Source organism: Salmo trutta, chromosome 3, assembly GCF_901001165.1.
Source record: "Salmo trutta chromosome 3, fSalTru1.1, whole genome shotgun sequence".
Classification (NCBI taxonomy): Eukaryota; Metazoa; Chordata; class Actinopteri; order Salmoniformes; family Salmonidae; genus Salmo; species Salmo trutta.
The window spans coordinates 74,316,363-74,337,588 of record NC_042959.1 but is presented as its reverse complement, the minus strand read 5'-3'; the positions used below and the strand labels follow the sequence as shown (position 1 = coordinate 74,337,588).

Below are 21,226 nucleotides of genomic sequence, written 5' to 3'. Positions count from 1 at the left end.
CCAATTTTCTGGAAGCTTGCTTCAGAGCTCGTGTATTTTCTGTATACCAGGGAGCTAGTTTCTTATGACAGATGTTTTTAATTTTTAGGGGTGCAACTGCATCTAGGGTATTGCGCAAGGTTAAATTGAGTTCCTCGGTTAGGTGGTTAACTGATTTTTGTCCTCTTACGTCCTTGGGTAGGCAGAGGGAGTCTGGAAGGGCATCAAGGAATCTTTGGGTTGTCTGAGAATTTATAGCACGACTTTTAATGCTCCTTGGTTGGGGTCTGAGCAGATTATTTGTTGCAATTGTAAACGCAATAAAATGGTGGTCCGATAATCCAGGATTATGAGGAAAAACATTAAGATCCACAACATTTATTCCATGGGACAAAACTAGGTCCAGAGTATGACTGTGGCAGTGAGTAGGTCCAGAGACATGTTGGACAAAACCCACTGAGTCGATGATGGCTCCGAAAGCCTTTTGGAGTGGGTCTGTGGACTTTTCCATGTGAATGTTAAAGTCACCAAAAATTACTACAAGATCCGATAGGAATTCAGGGAACTCAGTGAGGAACACTGCATATGGCCCAGGAGGCCTGTAAACAGTAGCTATAAAAAGTGAGTGAGTAGGCTGCATAGATTTCATGACTAGAAGCTCAAGACGAAAACGTCATTGTTTTTTTTTTGTAAATTGAAATTTGCTATCGTAGATGTTAGCAACACCTACGCCTTTGCCGGATGCACGGGGAGTATGGTCACTAGTGTAACCAGGGGGTGAGGCCTCATTTAACACAGTAAATTCATCAGGCTTAAGCCATGTTTCAGTCAGGCCAATCACATCAAGATTATGATCAGTGATTAGTTCATTGACTATAACTGCCTTGGAAGTGAGCGATCTAACATTAAGTAACCCAATTTTGAGATGTGAAGTATCACAATCTCTTTCAATAATGGCAGGAATGGAGGAGGTCTTTATACTAGTGAGATTACTAAAGTGAACACCGCCATTTTTAATTTTGCCCAACCTAGATCGAGGCACAGACACGGTCTCAATGGGGAAATCTGAGCTGACTACGCTGACTGTGCTAATGGCAGACTCCCCTAAGCTGGCAGGCTGGCTAACAGCCTGCTGCCTGGCCTGCACCCTATTTCATTGTGGAGCTAGAGGAGTTAGAGCCCTGTCTATGTTCGTAGATAAGATGAGAGCACCCCTCCAGCTAGGATGGAGTCCGTCACTCCTCAACAGGCCAGGCTTGGTCCTGTTTGTGGGTGAGTCCCAGAAAGAGGGCCAGTTATCTACAAATTCTATCTTTTGGGAGGGGCAGAACAGTTTTCATCCAGCGATTGAGTTGTGAGACTCTGCTGTAGAGCTCATCACTCCCCCTAACTGGGAGGGGGCCAGAGACAATTACTCGATGCCGACACATCTTTCTAGCTGATTTACACGCTGAAGCTATGTTGCGCTTGGTGACCTCTGACTGTTTCATCCTAACATCGTTGGTGCCGACGTGGATAACAATATCTCTATACTCTCTACACTCGCCAGTTTTAGCTTTAGCCAGCACCGTCTTTAGATTAGCCTTAACGTCGGTAGCCCTGCCCCCTGGTAAACAGTGTATGATCGCTGGATGATTCGTTTTAAGTCTAATACTGCGGGTAATGGAGTCGCCAATGACTAGGGTTTTCAATTTGTCAGCTAATGGTGGGAAGCATAGGAACTGAGAAGTGGTCTGTGGTCACCACCTGCAGAACCACTCCTTTATTGGGGGTGTCTTGCTAATTGCCTATAATTTCCACCTGTTGTCTATTCCATTTGCACAACAGCATGTGAAATTTATTGTCAATCAGTGTTGCTTCCTAAGTGGACAGTATTTTTTTGAGCAGTATATTTTGTTTTCATATATTTTGTTTTTTAAAATAAATTATAGCTGTAGCAAGCTTAACTCTGGTCCTCCTTCTCGTCTTAGCGCTCTCCCTCCTAAACGGAACAGAACATCAGTAGGCCTAGTCCGCGCGCACAGATATTGCATTTATTTTTTTACAAATGACATTTTTTCAGGAAAAAGCCTTTGACTCGCCTCCTGAAGTGCCACTGTACACATCACAGCCATTGGTTAGACAGCACAAAAGGCTTTATGTCTACATCAGCAAGAGCAGGGCAGGCCAGGGCTCATGATTGGAATGGCCTATCCATTGCTGTGTGTAATACAGTATAGCCTAGTTTTGCACCATCCCAGCAGCACAAAACACAGGAAGGAAGTACATTTTCTTAGAAAATGCCTTCAGAAAGTATTGACACCCCTTGAGTTTTTCTACATGTTGTGTTACAGCCTGTATTAAAAAAATACCCTATAATGTCAGTGGAATTCTGTTTCTAAATGTTTACAAATGAATTCAAATAAAAAGCTGACATGTCTTGTGCCTTTAAGTTTTCAACCCCTTTGTTATGGCAAGCCTAAATAAGTTCAGGAATAAAAATGTGCTTAAGTCACATAAGTTGCATGGAATAATTAGTGTTTGACATGATTTTTGAATGACTACCTCATTTCTGTACCCCACACATACAATTATCTGTAAGGACCCTCAGTCGAGCAGTGGATTTTAAACATAGATTCAACCACAAAGACCAGGGATGTTTTCCAATACTTCACAAAGAAGGGCACCTATTGGTATATGGGTAAAAAAAAAGAAAAAAAAGACATTGAATATTCCTTTGAGGATGGTGAAGTTATTAATTACAATTTGGATGGTGTATCAATACACCCAGTCACTACAAAAATACAGGCATCCTACCTAACTCAGTTGCCAGAGAGGAAGGTAACGGCTCAGGGATTTCACCATAAGGCCAATGGTGATTTTAAAACAGTTGCAGAGTTTAATGGCTGTGATAGGAGAAAACTGAGAATGGATCAACAACATTGTAGTTATTCCATAAATCTAACCTAATTGACAGAGTAAAAAGAAGGAAGCCTGTACAGAATAAAAATATTCCAAAACATGCATCTTGTTTGCAACAAGGCACTAAAGTAATACTGCTAAAAATGTGGCTAAGCAATTAACTTTTTGTCCAGAAGGCAAAGTGTTACATTTGGGGCAAATCTAATACAACACATTACAGAGTACCACTCTCCATATCTTCAAGCATAGTGGTGTCTGCATCATGTTATGATAATGCTCGTAATCATTAAGGAATGATGAGTTTTTCAGGATACAAAATGTACAGAATAGAGCTAAGCACAAGCAAGATCCTAGAGGAAAACCTGGTTCAGACTGCTTTCCATTAAAAGGTCACAAGGCGAGACCCAGATGCAGACACGGGAGGCAGATGGTTTGAGTCTTTGATATTTATTAATCAATCCAAAAGGGGTAGGCAAGAGAATGGTCGTGGACAGGCAAAAGGTCAAATCCAGTTCAAAGTCCAGGAGGTACAGAGTGACAGGCAGGCTCGAGGTCAGGGCAGGCTCGAGGTCAGGGCAGGCTCGCGGTCAGGGCAGGCTCGAGGTCAGGGCAGGCAGAATGGTCAGGCAGGCTCGAGGTCAGGGCAGGCTCGAGGTCAGGGCAGGCAGAATGGTCAGGCAGGCTCGAGGTCAGGGCAGGCTCGAGGTCAGGGCAGGCTCGAGGTCAGGGCAGGTGGGTATGGAATCCAGAAAACAGGCAAGGGTCAAAACCAGCAGAACTAGCAAAAAGAGAATAGAAGCAGGCGTACGAGAAAACACACTGGTTGACTTGAAAGACATACAAGACGAACTGGCACAGAGAGACAGGAAACACAGGGATAAATACACCAGGTAAAATAAGCGACACCTGGAGGGGGTGGAGACAATCACAAAGACAGGTGAAACAGATCAGGGTGTGACATCCACCACACCCTGGAAATGAATTGACCTTTCAGCAGGACAATAACCTAAAACACAAGGCCAAATCTACACAAGGCCAAATCTACACTGGAGTTGCTTACCAAGAAGATGGAATGTTTCTCAGTGACCGATTTACAGTTTTGACTTAAATCTACTTGAAAATCTATGGCAAGACTTGAAAATGGTTGTCTCACGATGATCAACAACCAATTTTACAGAGCTTGAAGAATATTGAAAAGAATAATGGGCGAATGTTGTACAATCCAGGTGTGCAAAGCTCTTAGAGACTTACCCAGAAACACTCACAGCTGTAATCACTGACAAAGGTGCTTCTACAAAGTATTTTCTCAGGAGTGTGAATACTTATCTAAATGAGATTTCTGTATTTCATTTTCAATAAATTGGCAAAAATGTCTAAAAACATGTTTTCACTTTGTCATAATGGGGCATTGTATGTAGATGGGTGAAAGAAAACAATCTATTTTAACCCATTTTGAATTCAGGTTGTAACACAACAAAATGTGGAATAAGTCAAGGGGTATGACTACTTTCTGAAGGCACTGTAACTTTGCCCTGTGATTCTCAGAGCATGCTCTTCATATAGCCTATAGTATAGGGTATGGATCATTTGATTGAGACCACACTAGGCGCACTCTATTGCGCGCCCAGCAGAGAATCAGGTATGAGGGGCAGCATTGGGCACACATCGAGATATAATAAGCAACTAATTCTCAAACACAGCAATATGACATTTAATTGATTACAAATTACATGACCCTCCCCTGGACTAAATAAAACAAATATTAAACCCTCCCCTTGAAAAAGTACAACCATCCCCGATTTTCCTCCGGGTAACAATTGTGTACATTTCAACCACTCCCTTATGTCCTTGAATGCCACATGATTTGAATGAACAGAGGAAAAACATCATTCATCAGTAATGTAATATTAGACAGGCCTTTTACCTTCTGCAATTACATTTAAAACCCTACTTGATGGATCTGTGTTGACCCTCAACCATGCATCTAAAGGAGAATATCTCTGAGGGACTGGGATTGAATAAAGTGTCCTTCTGTCTCTTTAACTCTGGAGTTAATGGTCACATCACACAGAGGACAGAACCATAGTATGGTGATATAACTGATATAAATGGATATTTATATTATATTATTTCAATTGGATGTTATGACAACTTTGTATTGAATCAAATAATGAGATTATTAGAATAGTTTGGGACTAGTGGAATTAGTTTTAAACATGTCAATTATTACATACAGTGCATTCAGAAAGTATTCAGACCCCTTGATTTTTCCACATTTTGTTACGTTACAGCCTTTTTCTAAAATGGATTAAATAAAAAAAATCCTCTTGAATCTACACACAATACCCCATAACTACAAAGCGAAACAGGTTTTTCGAAATGTTTGCAAATGTATTACAAATAAAAAACAAAAGTATTCAAACCCATTGCTATGAGACTCGAAATTGAGCTCAGGTGCATCCTTTTTCCATTGATCATCCTTGAGATGTTTCTACCACTTGATTGGAGGCCACCTGTGGTAAATTCAATTGATTGGACATGATTTGGAAAGGCACACACCTGTTTATATAAGGTCCCACAGTTGACAGTGCATGTCAGCAAAAACCAAGCCATGAGGTCGAAGGAATTGTCCATAGAGCTCCAAGACAGGATTCTGTCGAGGCACAGGTCTGGGGAAGGGAGGGTACCAAAAAATGTCTGCAGTGTTGAAGGTCCCCAAGAACACAGTGGCCTCCATCATTCTTAAATGGAATAAGTTTAGAGTAAGCTTAGAGTAGAGCTGGCCGTCTGGCCAAACTGAGCAATCTGGGGAGAAGGGCCTTGGTCAGGGAGGTGACAAAGAACCCAATGGTCACTCTGACAGAGCTCCAGAGTTCCTCTGTGGAGATGGGAGAACCTTCCAGAAGGACAACCATCTTTGCAGCACTCCACCAACCTTTATGGTAGAGTGGCCAGAAGGAAGCCACTCCTCAGTAAAAGGCACATGACAACCCACTTGGAGTTTGCCAAAAGGCACCTAAAGACTCAGACCATGAGTCAGTGGTCTGATGAAACCAAGATTGAACTCTTTGGCCTGAATGCTTAGCGTCACACATGGAGGAAACCTAGCACCATCCCTACGATGAAGCATGGTGGTGGCAGCATCATGCTTTTGGGGTGTTTTTCAGCGGCAGGGACTGGGAGACTAGTCAGGATCGAGGGAAAGATGAACGGAGCAAAGTACAGAGAGCTCCTTGATGAAAACCTGCTCCAGAGCACTCAGGACCTCAGACTGGGGTGAAGATTCACCTTCCAACAGGACAGCGACCCTAAACACACAGCCAAGAAAACGCTGGAGTGGCTTTGGGACAAGTCTCTGAATATCCTTGAGTGGCCCAGCCAGAGACCGGACTTGAACCCGATTCAACATCTCTGGAGAGACCTGACAATGGCTGTGCAGCAACGCTCCTCATCCAACCTACAGAGCTTAAGAGGATCTGCAGAAAATAATGTAAGAAACTCCTCAAATACACGTGTGCCAAGCTTTTAGTGTCATACCCAAGAAGACTCGAGGCTGTAATCTCTTCCAAAGGTGCTTCAACAAAGTACTGACTAAAGAGTCTGAATACTTATGTAAATGTGATATTTCTGTTTTTTTTTATAAATTGGCAAAAATGTATAACAAAAATGTTTTTTGCTTTGTCATTATATGGTATTGTGTGTAGATTGATGAAGATTTTTACATTTTTATCAAGTTTAGAATAAGGCTGTAACGTAACATAATGTTAGAAAAAGTCAAGGGGTTTGAATACTTTTCGAATGCACTGTATATTTAAAAGGTATGCTACATGGTATCTCTATATAATTTAGTTTGATTACCTCCATTTTTCTAGCCCTGCATTGTCACGTTGGTATGAAGAGATTCGGGAGACAGGTGCAGGAATGCGTAATAGTTTTTTTTTATTAAGCCCAAATTACGGCGTGCTGTGTAAAGGCACGGGGACGAAGACCAAACAAACACGTAACAAAACACAGGGTTGAAACTTCGGCAGCTGCAAATGGGCCATCCGACGACGCCATAAATCAAATCAAAATCAAATCAAATTTATTTGTCACATACACATGGTTAGCAGGTGTTAATGCAAGTGTAGCGAAATGTAACGGGTCCGTCTGACGACGCCACTTCAGCAGCCACAACTGGACCGTCCGACGTTGCCATAACGGGTCCGTCCGACGCTACTGGTCCGTCCGACGCCGCCACAGCTTTGGCAGCGACAATAGGCCTGTCTCACGACGACGCAACTTCGGCAGCTGCATCGAGTCCTGTGATCGTCCTCGAGGCCGGTGTCGTTGTGCTGCTGGTGCAGCACGTCGGGGGGGGGGCGTTACTGTCACGGAACCATCCGGAACTTTCATTACACACACCTGTCCTCTATTCCCACAGATTAGTAGCGTGACATGCATAAACAAGTCCATTGTTCTTCTCCCCTCTCTTAAATGCACCCACGCAATACTTCTAAACAAACTCCTTCACATATGTACACCTCCACCACCCAGCCCCTAACCCTCCCACCACCGAGCCCCATATCCCCCCCAACCTCACTCCTCTCTGTCAAACAACAATATTTGCTCATCTGCATCGAAGAGCCACTGGGTTTTGTTGGGTGTACAGTACAGTCAGTGTTTGAGTCAGACACAGACAGACACGCCGTTGCTACAAGGAGACACACAGAGAGAGACTGCCCAACGAACACACACAGGGAAGGGGAAGACCTGAGAGACTCACAGACACGCTGACACAGACACATAAATAAAAGTATGAGTGCAAACTCAAATCCAGGGATTTTTCCACTCAGCACTTTCTTCTTGGCCTATCCTTCTCTGCTTTTTTCTCTCTTTTTCTGTCGCTCCTTCTTCTCGCCTTCTGTCCCCCTCCTTCCCTCTACATCTCTTTGCTCACTCTCTCTGAACATCCCTCTTTTCCTCCCCTCGTCTGCTATTGTCATAAATACCATAAAACCGTGGGTATGAGATCTGTATTTTCAGTTATGTTGTGTTCTTTTCTGAGGGGTCAGGAGGAACATCCTCTCCTCTAGGGAACAAAAAACTTGTGACATACACTCTAGTATATAAAGCATGTTTTTATTTGATATATTATATCATATTATACACACCAAACTGGATATAAATACAGGCGTCATCGTCACCATGCAAAGCATTGCAGAGTTCATTACAAAATAAAAGTCCAAACCCAACATGCAGGTATTGCTAATAAAAAAAGGTCTGACTTTAGGGGTGCATATCAAACTTTAAGGGTCCATGACACGAGGTCCTCTCTACCCCCTCAAACATCATTCTCTGTGTCAATAAACAACTTTTTAAAGAAAAAACTCCAAATATGTCATGGCCAGTGACAATCAGTGGCTGTTCAAAAGCAAAACATTTTCTTTGATGGCATTCCAGACTGATAGAAGTGCGTTGTCATTTTACTGGAAATGCACGGGTCCACTAAAGCCCCCTAAATGATAACATAACTCAAACACTGCTTCCCTGTTGTCATACTCCACTCATGGCCCGTATGTGGATGTACTTTTGTGAATTCATACAATCAATGAGATATTTCTCAAGTTTTGAAGCTTTGGTATTTTCGCTCAGCCCGTCACATTTTTAATCTCCAAATAGGAAATATGGTCCAGTCACAAACGTGCATACAAGGTGCTGTCTTTGGTATAGTTCTTATGGAGTAACAATCACACAGTGAAATGCCCTTTGATATTTCAGGGGGAGATGGGGGTGTTTGAATCGGACAGTTTGTAAGCAGCCCCCCACCAGCCCCCAGAGCAGTCTATTATACCGGACTGTGTGTTGTCACGAACACTACTGCGGACTGCTCTTGCGGCAGAGCTGATTCGCTGATGTCGGTGTCTGCCTGTTCCTCCGTCGTTTCTCCCCTGTGAGCAGCGTGTAGAAGAATGGGTTCACGCAAGAGTTCCCGTACGTCAGTCCCGTTAGGATCCGGTTCACCGTTACCTGGGTACCCACCGGTACTGTCCGCAGCATGTCGGGCCGGTATAGCGGCAGCAGCTGCCACACCCAGAAGGGCAAGAAACAGGCCCAGAAGGCCAGGACTATCCCCAGGATGAGGAGCAGGACCTTGGGCCTTGGGGCCCGCGGAGGGTAGGACGTGCTACCCCCACTACCACTGGCCCAGGGCCGGGTCTGGGACACCCAGTAGAGACGGCCCAGAGTAGCATACAGCGCCCCGATGGCCAGCCCCGGCCCTATCATACTGGTACAGAACAGCACGCTCATATAGACTTTGGAGCTCTGCTCGTCCCAGGCAGGGACACACAGCTGTCCCTCATCTCCGTCCTCCAGGTGGAGGGTGATCATCATGGGCAGGCTGAGGGCCACCGCCAGGCCCCAGGCTAGGCCCACACGGAGCAGCCCAGAGGAGGGGGAGGACGAGGTGGCCAGGGGGTTGGCTACAGCCCGATAGCGGTCCAGACTCATGGCGGTGAGGGTGTAGATGGAGGCGTGCAGGGTGATCAGGTCCAGGCTGAACAGGAGGCGACAGCCCAGCTCCCCAAACGCCCAGTCAGCCGCCAGGCTGTCGTACACGATGAAGGGAGCCGTGAAGAGGTAGAGGAGGTCCGCCAGAGCTAGACTCAGCACCTGGAGATGGAGGGAGGTGGAGGAGGAGGAAGTGGGAGAGGAGGAAGGGGAGAGGGAGGGAGGAGAGGAGGAGAGGCAGGATGGTAACGGTACTCCTCTCCCTCCTAAACAGCAGCAAGAACATCCTCGCCTCCTTCTGCCTCTCCTGCGTCTGATGAGGAGACCCATGGTGTAGAGGTTCCCCCCAATGCCCAGGAGAGCCAGGAGGGACAGGAGGAAGCAGAAGAGAGCGGTTGAGGCCAGGCTGGGGGAAGGAGAGATGTATGGAGAGGCGGAGGGGAAGGAGGAGTTGGGGATGAAGGGGGAGGTGTATAATGGAGAAGGTGAGGGAGGCAGGGAGCTAGAGAAATCCATACTTTTTAGTTGAGACTTCTGTAATGGTGGTGGTGTGGAGGTTAGCTGGGTTTATATAAATGTTAGAGGGAGAGGAACTATTCTTTTGATTCCACTTGGCTGGATGGTGGATGGGAGGGTTTTGGTGGTGGACAATGGTAAGAGTGTGGGGGGGGCATAGGAGATGGGGAGCATGGTTGAGAAAGGGAAATGGGAGAGGAGAAAGTTATATGTATTAGCATTGAAACACAGAAAATTGCCTTCTGAAAAGCATCTACAGCATTTAATGATTTGCCACACTGTATTCTGCCTCTTTTTGGCCATTTTGTTTTTGGCATATGGATTAATGTTCTGTCAATGTATTGTATTTGTGTAGTAGTCCCAGTAACAGGCAATTTAGAAAGGCATCGTCACAGAAGTCGTTGTATTGGCAAAGTTAGATATGTCTATAGTGCTTTTTTCACACTGGCTTTTCTGTGTAGGGGTGTAGAGCCAATTGTAGGTGATAAATTTACTGATGAACCCCCTGCACTCCTGTTAAGGTCGCACCGCTGGTTGTGGGCAACAATTTCATGGCAACGAAATGTGGAACCGACGCATACAAATGTTCACCGCGCGCCTCATGAAGTTGAACATGAGGCAAGCAAGCTGACGCGTTTTTCGGCCCTTTCCAGATTTATGTCTACGTGCACATTTGCGCACCGGGGGCACGAGAATGCAGAGACTCCGGCGTCAAGCTGTCACCACATTTTTAACTTAACAGAACATATTCCTCACCAGTTTATGAAATTCCATCGGCTTGCTACACCGCTGTGGCTGGGGATAGGAAGAGCAAGGCAGGAGACAGAGAGAACCCATGCTGTTGGCAATAAAATATCATGTTTTGTTTGGCAATCGGTGATTTATTAGGGCATAAAATTAGGTTTGAAACCCACTGTTTCATTAAACAAAACATTGCGATATCTACATTAGGCTAATTATAATAACTTAATAATGGTTATAAAAACTATTTCCCATAGGCGAATCAAAATAACCTATCCAACCTAACTTATAGCTCTCGGTGTAGTGGTAATTGTAGTGATTGTAATTGTACGCGGTAACGTCAAAGCAGATCGAGGGGGTAAAACTAGAGTGCAGAAAAAAGCCTATGACACATGTTGTCTCCGCCAGGACCGGGGTTAAGAGCTACTGTTGAACTGTGGAGGGCCTGCCGAACTCCCGCTGTGGCCCATACCCCACCGGGTTTAACGTGTCCCTTAAAATAACATCTCTGTTAATATCTCTAACAAATGGACATTTCATTCAGACTGTTGCATTTTTACTGGAGGTTTCTTTCCTTAGATCGTTACTTAGATATGTAATATTTTAGCCTAATTTTGCTTTCTAAAAATATTAGGCCAAGGCTACCATATCATAATCTAAAACGAATAGGCTATGCCTTCTAAATGTAGGTGACAGGTATTATTTTGTGGAAATATTTGTGCAAGCTCCAAATATAACATTTTGTCAGAGAATATAAATGACGTTTGAATTTAATAAAATGTTTGACAAACAGGCCTAGGTCTATGGTAAACACAGTGACATAAACATATCTGAAATGACTGACTGAAGAGTAGAGTAGGACTAATGATGACTTGTTCATTATTGATAATAATCATTTAGGCTAAATGGTCAGATGAATAGGTAGCGTATTAGACAGCATTAGACAATTCTTCCACAGAAGTGGATATCCAAGACCAGAGCTCTTTATTACAGACTGCTCTAGCCGAGACAACAAATACACCTTTTTGAAGTAGGCTATATAATCTGTTGAGTTGTCTTTACCTTATTCAATCCAATTCCGCTAGTTGCAAATAACATCATCATCCATTTAATTTTTCTGAATGTCCGATTCAGTTTCCATTAAAAAATCCACATAGGCCTGTAGTTGGTCCAGTTTTTGTCTATAGAAAAAATAGATATCCTCAATTCTTTATTATTCGTTGTCAGACAGGTGATGGTTGGTGGATCTAAAGCTGTTCCTCCTAACTTTGTGCCTGGCTATGTTTCCTCTCCTCTCCCTCCTCATAGTGTGGCTCTCGCCCCCTCGGCCCAGTCTCTGGTGTGTCTACGAGTCCACGGGAGGGGAAGGAGGAGAAACAGATGCGCTCACAGCGTAGAGAGAGAGAGAGAGGTCTTTCACCCATCACTCATATATTGGTGGCACATAGCGTTCCATACTTTGGCTGAACATTTGTTGTGGTTTGTTTTATTTATTATATTGGACATCTGGTTATATTAGCCAGTTATTAAAGGTCGTGGTTAAAGTAACTATTATAGCTGTCATTCATGCAGCCTATAATCAAGTCCTTACAGTAAATGGTTATTGTCAAATGGTGAAAGTTTGGACACTCTTCAAGCTTCCCTAATGCATATCTAGATAATATTTATTCTATTCTAAATTGAAATAATGAATCCATTTGTAAATGTAACATTGCTTGCTTGAATGAGTGTGTCTTTCAATACTTTAGGTTCATATGAAGTGTTCTGTATTTACAGCCTAACATAACATTTCATATTATGGTAAAAATAATGGGCTCCTTTACACTTGAAATGGGCTTTCTTGTGTTACTATGTGCGTTTTTAGATTAGTTGTATTAGCTGGAAAGAAAAGGCGAGGGTTGAACAGTGTTGTTGCATGATCATGCATGTGAAAATTCAATATTTTGATATAATAGGTTCAATATTTTTGAGCCAGGTCCAGATAAACGTCCTGGAAAGATTTCCCCACAAAATTCAAGCATTTGACCATAAATGGAATCTGAAAATCCGACTGCAGTACATTGCAGATGTTATTAAGTCAGGGATGTATTACCATGATGTGTAAATGTTAAAAGTCCTCCATAAAGTATATCATTATAGATTCATATCAGCTGGATGCTTTGGTCTCAGCTGTGATTCCAAGAGGAGGAAAAGCTGGGATCTGGCATTCTGATGAGATGACTCAGCAAAAAGATTACTGTTGGAGGGTAAAAATAATACCAACCTTTCAATTAAGAGATCAAGAACATCCCTTTTAAAGCCAAATAAATATTTATCTTAAGAACCCTTTACTGAAATAAAAAGCTATTTTATTTTATATAGGATGTTATATTACTACAAATACTTAAATGTCCCATAGGGCGGCGCACAATTGGCCCTGCGTCGCCCGGGTTAAGGGAGTGTTTGGCCGGGGTAGACCGTCATTTTAAATAAGATTTTGTTCTTAATTGACTTGCCTAGTTAAATAAAGGTTAAATAAAATGTAAATAAAAAATACAGTATCTGGCTCCCTCATCGCCTAGGTCAAGACATACTAATGCTTTTCACTGTGAATCAGTGAATCACTTTGAAATGAATTATGCAATATTTCTCCTGCCAGTGCAATAAACAGTAGGCTTAATTACTTTATAACAACATGACACAAAAATGAACAACACAAGAACAAAACCAATGGTGAGTACACTAGACTAGAGTACAATACATATTGTACAAACATTGTTGCTATGAATGAACTAAGTTGTACATTCTTCATTACAGACATTACGTTACTAGGGTTTACTGGACATGCACCTTCCAGTAAGAATCACGATGACGCACGAGAACAGTCTTTCAGTGAAATTGACACTCGTGTGTTTCTTCAATTACAAAGTCAATCACCTAGCGGTTAGAGAGTTGGGCGAGTAACGGAAAGGTTGCTGGTTCGAATCACAGTGCCAACAAGGTGGGAAAATTCTGTTGATGTGCCCTTCAGCAAGGCCCATAATCCTAATCGCTCTGGATAAGAGCATCTGCTAAATGATTCAAATGTAAAAATGTAACTTTATCCACCCCAAAAGGAATCAAACCTCAATTGCACCAGCCAATCCACCAGACAGAACTACAATCAGCAACGTTCTGCCGCAGCATACTGTATATTGAATAAGTAGCTAGATTACACATACACACTGGTCTTGATATGCATGTTAGTTCCAGTATCTTCCAGTAAAATGTGTGACTCATGAGGCTTTCTAGTGAAACAGACCAGAACAGACCAGAACAGGACAGGAGGCAGACGGACAGACGTGCTGACACACCAGTGAGACGTCGTTATTTACTGTCATTTCGGGGAGCGCTGCAATAACTAACGCACTTCAACTTCAGCCCAATGTCAATACTACACACACAGATTTTCTCTCTCTCTCTCTCTCTCTCTCTCTCTCACACACACACACACACACACACACACACACACACACACACACACACACACAGCCTCCCTCTAAAATGCACACACACAGCTTTATATGGTGGTGGGATGTCTGAATTCTGAATTACAGTACGGCATGTCAGAAACAAGTTCAAATAGCAGTGATTTGGTCATTAAGCATAGAAGAAAGTTCTAACTCACATTCAGGCTTGTGCGCAGGAATTGGAACCACCATCTTGGGTCTGCCAGCACCACTATGCCCCTAGTAACTCAGCCACATTGACCTGGTTGTGTGTGGTACTTATTGAGTATTAACCTGTGCACTGTACGCCTCTTAGCATGACTACTGTATGTGATAACAATGCTGAGGTCTGGTCTTGATGTCCCGTACATGTGTTAGCAAGAGAACACAAGACAGACTGAGACAGGTCATAAAGACGAGAAGTAGAGAGGGGGAGGGTGGGGGGGACATACCTAGCCCCGCAGGGTGTGAGGAATTTCAACAAACACCTGGCACGGGCATGCCAAGGAAGGAGGAGAGGGTTAGGGGGGAGAGGGGCTAAGGGGGGAGAGGGGCTGGGGGGGAGAAGCTGGAGGGAGAGGGGCTAGGTGGGAGGGGCTAGGGGTGGGAGAAGCTGGAGGGAGAGGGGCTAGGAGGGAGGGGCTAGGGGTGGGAGAAGCTGGAGGGAGAGGGGCTAGGAGGGAGAGGGGCTAGGGGTGGGAGAAGCTGGAGGGAGAGGGGCTAGGAGGGAGGGGCTAGGGGTGGGAGAAGCTGGAGGGAGAGGGGCTAGGAGGGAGGGGCTAGGGGTGGGAGAAGCTGGAGGGAGAGGGGCTAGGAGGGAGAGGGGCTAGGGGTGGGAGAAGCTGGAGGGAGAGGGGCTAGGAGGGTGAGGGGCTAGTAGGGGTACAGGGACATAGGCTTGCTCCTATACAGACAGAACAATGGATTGAAATAGAGATACAGTGTATATAGACAGGGATGAAGAAAGGTAGAAGGAAAGGCCAAAGCTCTGGGTGCTCACTGCTTGGGCTCTCAGGTGGACAGAGAGAGAGAGAAAGATAGAGATGAAGAGGTATGGAAATAGTTAGGTGAGAGAATTTAGGGGTCAATGTTGACTCAGACAAATAAGGAGAAAATTGAGAACGACAAATTGTGGGAAAGAGGGGAGAAGGGGAGACGAGAGAGGGATGAGAAGGGAAGGTAATCTGAGATGGTATGCGGCGTGTTTTCTTCTGTGGTACACATCCAGCCCATCAATCTCTGTTCACCTGACAGTCCTGTCTGGTGTAATCTCTAATTACATGCACTTGAGCTATGACTGCAGCATCTTAACCTACTCTACAGTTGTTTCAATGAACATTTGAGGGACGAAGAATAACCTCATTCAGAGATGTGACCAGAGATGTGTCCAGATCAATTCTATCATTTCTTATTTTCTAAACTATTATCTACTTCTTTCATCATTGAAACTGACCCCAAACCAGGGTCTTCATTCTCCTCCTGACCATTGTTGTGATGATCACATCTATGCTCTATAACGTTACATTTATGTTGTTTTAGGTTGTGTCTGGAAGGGACCTGGATCTAGCTGTCGCTTCGAGATGGACATCACATAGAGAACCAGGCAGGTCTAAACCCTTGGATGACAGAGGTAAATTGTAATATGCCAAGGTAGGAACCATATCCTTGAGGCAGCTGTCACAGTGGTACTACGCTGTCATGACCATGATAACGACAACAGACATTATATTTCAGTATTTCATGACAGCCAACAGTCATCCGTATTGTTCTGATGTAAGTCACGTGTGTGTCTGATGTATGTAATTCATCCAGTGTTGTGTAGGCAGATGTAAGTCAGGTGTGTGTCTGATGTATGTAATTCATCCAGTGTTGTGTAGGCAGATGTAAGTCAGGTGTGTCTGATGTATGTAATTCATCCAGTGTTGTGTGGCTTCATGTAAGTCAGGTGTGTGTCTGATGTATGTAATTCATCCAGTGTTGTGTGGGCAGATGTAAGTCACGTGTGTGTCTGATGTATGTAATTCATCCAGTGTTGTGTGGGCAGATGTAAGTCACGTGTGTGTCTGATGTATGTAATTCATCCAGTGTTGTGTGGGCAGATGTAAGTCACGTGTGTGTCTGATGTATGTAATTCATCCAGTGTTGTGTGGGCAGATGTAAGTCACGTGTGTGTCTGATGTATGTAATTCATCCAGTGTTGTGTGGGCAGATGTAAGTCACGTGTGTGTCTGATGTATGTAATTCATCCAGTGTTGTGTAGGCAGATGTAAGTCACATGTGTGTCTGATGTATGTTATTCATCCAGTGTTGTGTAGCTTCATGTAAGTCAGGTGTGTCTGATGTATGTAATTCATCCAAGTGTTGTGTAGGCAGATGTAAGTCTCGTGTGTGTCTGATGGATGTAATTCATCCAGTGTTGTGTAGCCAGATGTAAGTCTTGTGTGTGTCTGATGTATGTAATTCATCCAGTGTTGTGTAGCCAGATGTAAGTCACGTGTGTGTCTGATGTATGTAATTCATCCAGTGTTGTGTAGGCAGATGTAAGTCTTGTGTGTGTCTGATGTATGTAATTCATCCAGTGTTGTGTGGGCAGATGTAAGTCACGTGTGTGTCTGATGTATGTAATTCATCCAGTGTTGTGTAGCCAGATGTAAGTCTCGTGTGTGTCTGATGTATGTAATTCATCCAGTGTTGTATAGCTTCATGTAAGTCAGGTATGTCTGATGTATGTAATTCATCCAGTGTTGTGTGGGCAGATGTAAGTCACGTGTGTGTCTGATGTATGTAATTCATCTAGTGTTGTGTAGCTTCATGTAAGTCAGGTGTGTCTGATGTATGTAATTCATCCAGTGTTGTGTGGGCAGATGTAAGTCACGTGTGTGTCTGATGTATGTAATTCATCTAGTGTTGTGTAGCTTCATGTAAGTCAGGTGAGTCTGATGTATGTAATTCATCCAGTGTTGTGTGGCTTCATGTAAGTCAGGTGTGAAGCCTTCCATGTGACCCACAATCCTTCTGACGTGTCTTTGTAGGCTACTGCTGGGAGTTCCAGAGGTTATGACTATAAAAACATAACTGAGCTTGAAATCACACACACACACTCTCCTTGGAAAAACTGTTTTTTATTTTTCTTTATATCAGCATCTGTGAGCGGTAGTTACAAGGGATGTAACTTTAGTAGCCTCTCATGACAGAAATTAAAATACACCAAGTAATCACCTCCGGCTTCTCGTGCTGTCCTTGCGCTATACCTTCATTATGTTAATTAATTTCTTCCTGTTTCTCAGCGACTGACTGACAAATTGCCCACCGGTTGGCCAGCTTCCCATACTAATAATTAAATGGGCGGACATCTTTTCTGCGTGACAAACGGTTTTTTCTTCCGACTGATTAGCCACACTCGCGATGAGTTATTGATCCCCCTCCCTGCACAGGCCTATGTAGGACTCTAAACAAGATGTTTCACTTTCACTAATCCACAGAGCAAGGGTTGTTTTGGCTTTATTGTGTTGTCATTTACCAGCACAACAGATGCCAATATTTTTTTCAGCGAGACTGGCCTCTGCCAATAGGTCTAGATCTTTATGGCACAGGAAGAGTTACCTCCATATTGGTAGTCCTTTTCCCCCCTCAATTGCTACTGTCCCATTTAGTCAGAGTAACAGTGATGTGGCCAGTCTCTGAGGAAAGGTTGACAGCAGTATTGGACGTTTGACTGCAGCCTCGCAAATCAATGTTTGTGTCTTTTGGACGAACATCATAGCAGTGAGTTTGTGAGATCGTGTTGGATGTGGCATCCCACAGGAGTCATATGAACTGCTAATGGCTGCTCTAAGGGAGGAACAGTTTAACCTGCGCCTCTGAATCACTTAAATATGACGTTTCTAGCCTCTTTTGACAGGCAGTGAAGTCTGGAGAACCTCTAAGCCACAGATTGAACCAAGATGGTCTCTCCTCCTCCTCCTGAATCCTGGAGCATTTGATTTGGACATTCTGTGACCATGACAAATCTGGAAACTGTTACTGGGCCTGAATCTCTGTTTGTCCCAGATCAGAATTTTAGTGAGCCCATGTGGAATCTTATCTCTGCAGCCAAGGTCTTACTGCAGAGGAGGGAGATGGTCTCCATCACTGTGATGAGCAGATCAGTGGAACTATTGGACATATCCGTCTTGTCTTCTTTCTCCCAGATGCTGAGAGGGTTATAAAGCATTTATTCAATGTAACTGTGGTTTAACTATCTATTATGATCATGTTAATGTAATAGTTATGTAATAATAATAGTATTGGTGTAGGATGCGATATATTTAGTGTCAAATCACTTGACAATCACAAAAAAGAAACCCTTATACTCTGAAACAAGCCCAGAGAGGAAAGCTACATGAAAATGGTCAAATAAATGGCATTTTCTCCCAAGGCAGAGGGAAATAGTGCTTAGATTCCCTGTTGGGTAGTTTATACTATCATGCATAATCTAAATCCCAAACCTCGACCTCCCGAGTGGCGCAGCAGTCTAAGGCACTGCATCGCAGTGCTTTAGGCGTCACTACAGACCCGGGTTCGATCCCAGGCTGTGTTGCAGCTGGCCAGCTCTCCCGAGTCCGTACGGGAGTTGTAGCGATGGGACAAGACTGTAACTACCAATTGGGGAGAAAAAGGAGTAAAAAATTAAAATAAGCCCAAAACTCCTTGGTTGCTGCAAGCACTTTGCTGATGATTGCAAAAATGGCTGACATCTGCTCTCTGGTGGTTATGTGTTGCTAAAGCACCCTCCCTCTACTCTACCCATACAAACACCCTATAAAAAAGCATAGCCTGCCCTTGGGCTGGAAATGCCAATTACAGATCTTTAAGGGAAGCATGTTCTGAATGATGGGATGTATCTTTTAATTGAACCAGGCGATAGGTACGGGTGGGCCTGGGTGGGTGCAGGCCACCCGCTGGGAGACAGGCCCATCCAATCAGATTGAGATGAAAAAAATAAAGGATGGTGTTTACTTGTCAGTGTTCCAAACGGGACATTCTTTGTCTTTTGACTTAAACATGCAAATGCCATCAGATAGAATTCATACCAAGCAGTGCACTGGGTTAGTCATATTTGATGAACTGTAATGACATTCACTCTCACAGTATGGGTTGCCAAAAATAACTAACTGAAAGCCACAACCCCAATATGCCACAAATATGACTGCATTGAAGCATATGTCACTGTGCTTCTATGGGTATATGCATCATGCCACTGCCTATGTCATTTGTTTATTTAGCAAACAAGACAGCTCATAATCCAGTGCCTTTATCACAGTTAACACACTTATATTTTAGCTTAAATTGCAGGAAATTAGACATTTTCTCTCAGCCTCATGGCAAAATGTGTAAAACATTTTTTGGGGGGAGGCACCCACCAACGAATTTCTGTCTATGCCACTGAATTGAACTGTTTCATAAAACCATGCCTCCTTTCTCTCTCTCTTTGCTGTGCTGATCATGAACTTTCACATTCAAAAGCTGTTAGAGGCAATAATGAAGTATTTCTTCCATCTCTCTTTCTCTCTTGCTCTCCTCTCTCTCTCATGACATGTACACTCTCTCTCTCTCCTCTATCTTTCTCGCTCCCCTTCTCTCCCTCTCATATACACATTTCTTTCTCTCTCTAGCTATTTCTCTCTCGCTGCCTGGAGAGAATTTTCCATCGATCAATTACAATCAGTGTACCTTTCTCACACAATGCAAGGACAGACTGACGGCTAGATGGACCAGTAGCATAACGGTACAAAACCACAGCTAATGTATTGAATCTCTGGTAGTCCTAGTAATCCTTCATATCTAATTCGCACAGTGAGGTGATCATTTACTCCTTATTATGATTGTACAGTATGTGATTCATTTGCTAACTTCAGCCAGAGAAAAGTGAATGCTTTATTGTCCGGCGTCATGAGACGACATCCTTGGTTTCAGCCCCTAATCACCTTCCAGTGCGCTGCTGGCTGTCTGATCCTATTTGCATTAGATGACAGAGGCTATGATATGACATCATAGGTCACGCCTTGGTTAATTTGACCGAGATTAAAACAGATTAAGTATTAGTAAACACACACACACAGCCTACACATACATACACACACGCCTCCTGCACAATTCATTTTATTTGCATGACAAACATTTACATTATTAATGACACCAGAATGAAGGTAACAAAATAGGTTTTTGCTGCTGAGCAACGTACCCATTTCGCAATGCCTTTTGCTTTTGAGCATTGACGTTGTGTGACCAATATTCTCCACTTTACATTTAAACTTTAGACAATACAATCATATGCAGAATGTATTAGTTTTACTGTCACACCATTAGTTTTACTGTCACAACATTAGTTTTACTGTCACAACACAGCACTGGTGGGAGATATTTGAAGTAGCCAGTTGTTGCTGGAGAGAGCGAGGGAGAAGGAGCCAGTCAGAGCGCACAACGAGACTTGGCCGGTAGCAGTCAGTCAACGAGGGTAATATCCCGGTGCGAGCCAGCACACGGGCATACAGAGCGAAAGGTGGGCACCCGTCCCGGACACTTTACAGTAGGCTGGCTACGTCCTGTTACAAATTCATATATGAAGAAAAGCAATCAGGTGGTCCTGAATGGAAAATTGCAGAATTTCTTTACAACTACAAAAAGGAGAATAAAACGGTGAGTGACAATTGTTTTGCATTAAATAAATTGCCAAAATACACATTTTTGTATTGGAGAAATTTGATCATAATACTCTTGCTATTTTAACCGATGTAACTGTTTTGAAATTTGCGCACAGGCTTCCATAAATGGTAGCATCATGGACATTAGACATAACCTGCAGTTGTTCATAGTTGACGAACCACAAACATATATGATATTGTTTATGTCGCAGTGGAATAATGTCTGTTTACACTGTTTTAAAGTTCTCTGTTAGAGACATGCAGATAGTAGACACTTGAACATGCATTGCCTCTGTTAATTCTTTGACAATTGTTTTGTACAGTGTTTTACAATGTAAATCTGTCCATTTTCATGTTGGGCAGGTGTTTATTTCCGACGAAGCAACTATAAATAGCCTCATTGTCTGTTTTGTATTTTGTGTATTGTTAGTTGGCAACATGTTATTA

At 43.4% G+C, this 21,226-nt stretch overlaps 2 protein-coding genes and 1 long non-coding RNA gene across 5 annotated transcripts in view; 2 read left to right on the top strand and 1 right to left on the bottom strand.

The window, feature by feature from the left end:
* The window catches only part of LOC115189351 (uncharacterized), a 32,573-nt gene extending 16,865 nt beyond the window's left edge, over nt 1–15,708 (top strand). The window contains exon 9 of the mRNA XM_029747892.1: nt 15,636–15,708. The gene's annotated coding sequence lies outside the window, so the exon portion shown is untranslated. The remainder of the gene's footprint in view (nt 1–15,635) is intronic.
* uts2r3 (urotensin-2 receptor 3) lies at nt 7,983–11,938 on the bottom strand. Of its 2 annotated transcripts, none has more exons than XM_029747887.1 (2): nt 11,692–11,938; nt 7,983–9,987 (listed from the first exon to the last, which is right to left on the bottom strand). In XM_029747887.1, exon 2 carries the CDS (start codon nt 9,886–9,888, stop codon nt 8,737–8,739), a length of 1,152 nt encoding a protein of 383 aa, XP_029603747.1. In that variant the 5' UTR covers nt 9,889–9,987; nt 11,692–11,938; the 3' UTR covers nt 7,983–8,736. The 2 variants fall into 2 exon arrangements, with proteins under 2 accessions (XP_029603747.1, XP_029603748.1); XM_029747888.1 differs by lacking the exon at nt 11,692–11,938 and adding an exon at nt 10,645–10,678.
* A 4,774-nt stretch (nt 15,709–20,482) lies between the features above and the next one.
* Nucleotides 20,483–21,226, top strand: part of LOC115189287 (uncharacterized) — a 31,507-nt gene continuing 30,763 nt past the window's right edge. For both annotated transcript variants that reach the window (XR_003876839.1, XR_003876827.1), the window contains exon 1: nt 20,483–20,774. This is a non-coding gene — a long non-coding RNA (uncharacterized LOC115189287). The remainder of the gene's footprint in view (nt 20,775–21,226) is intronic.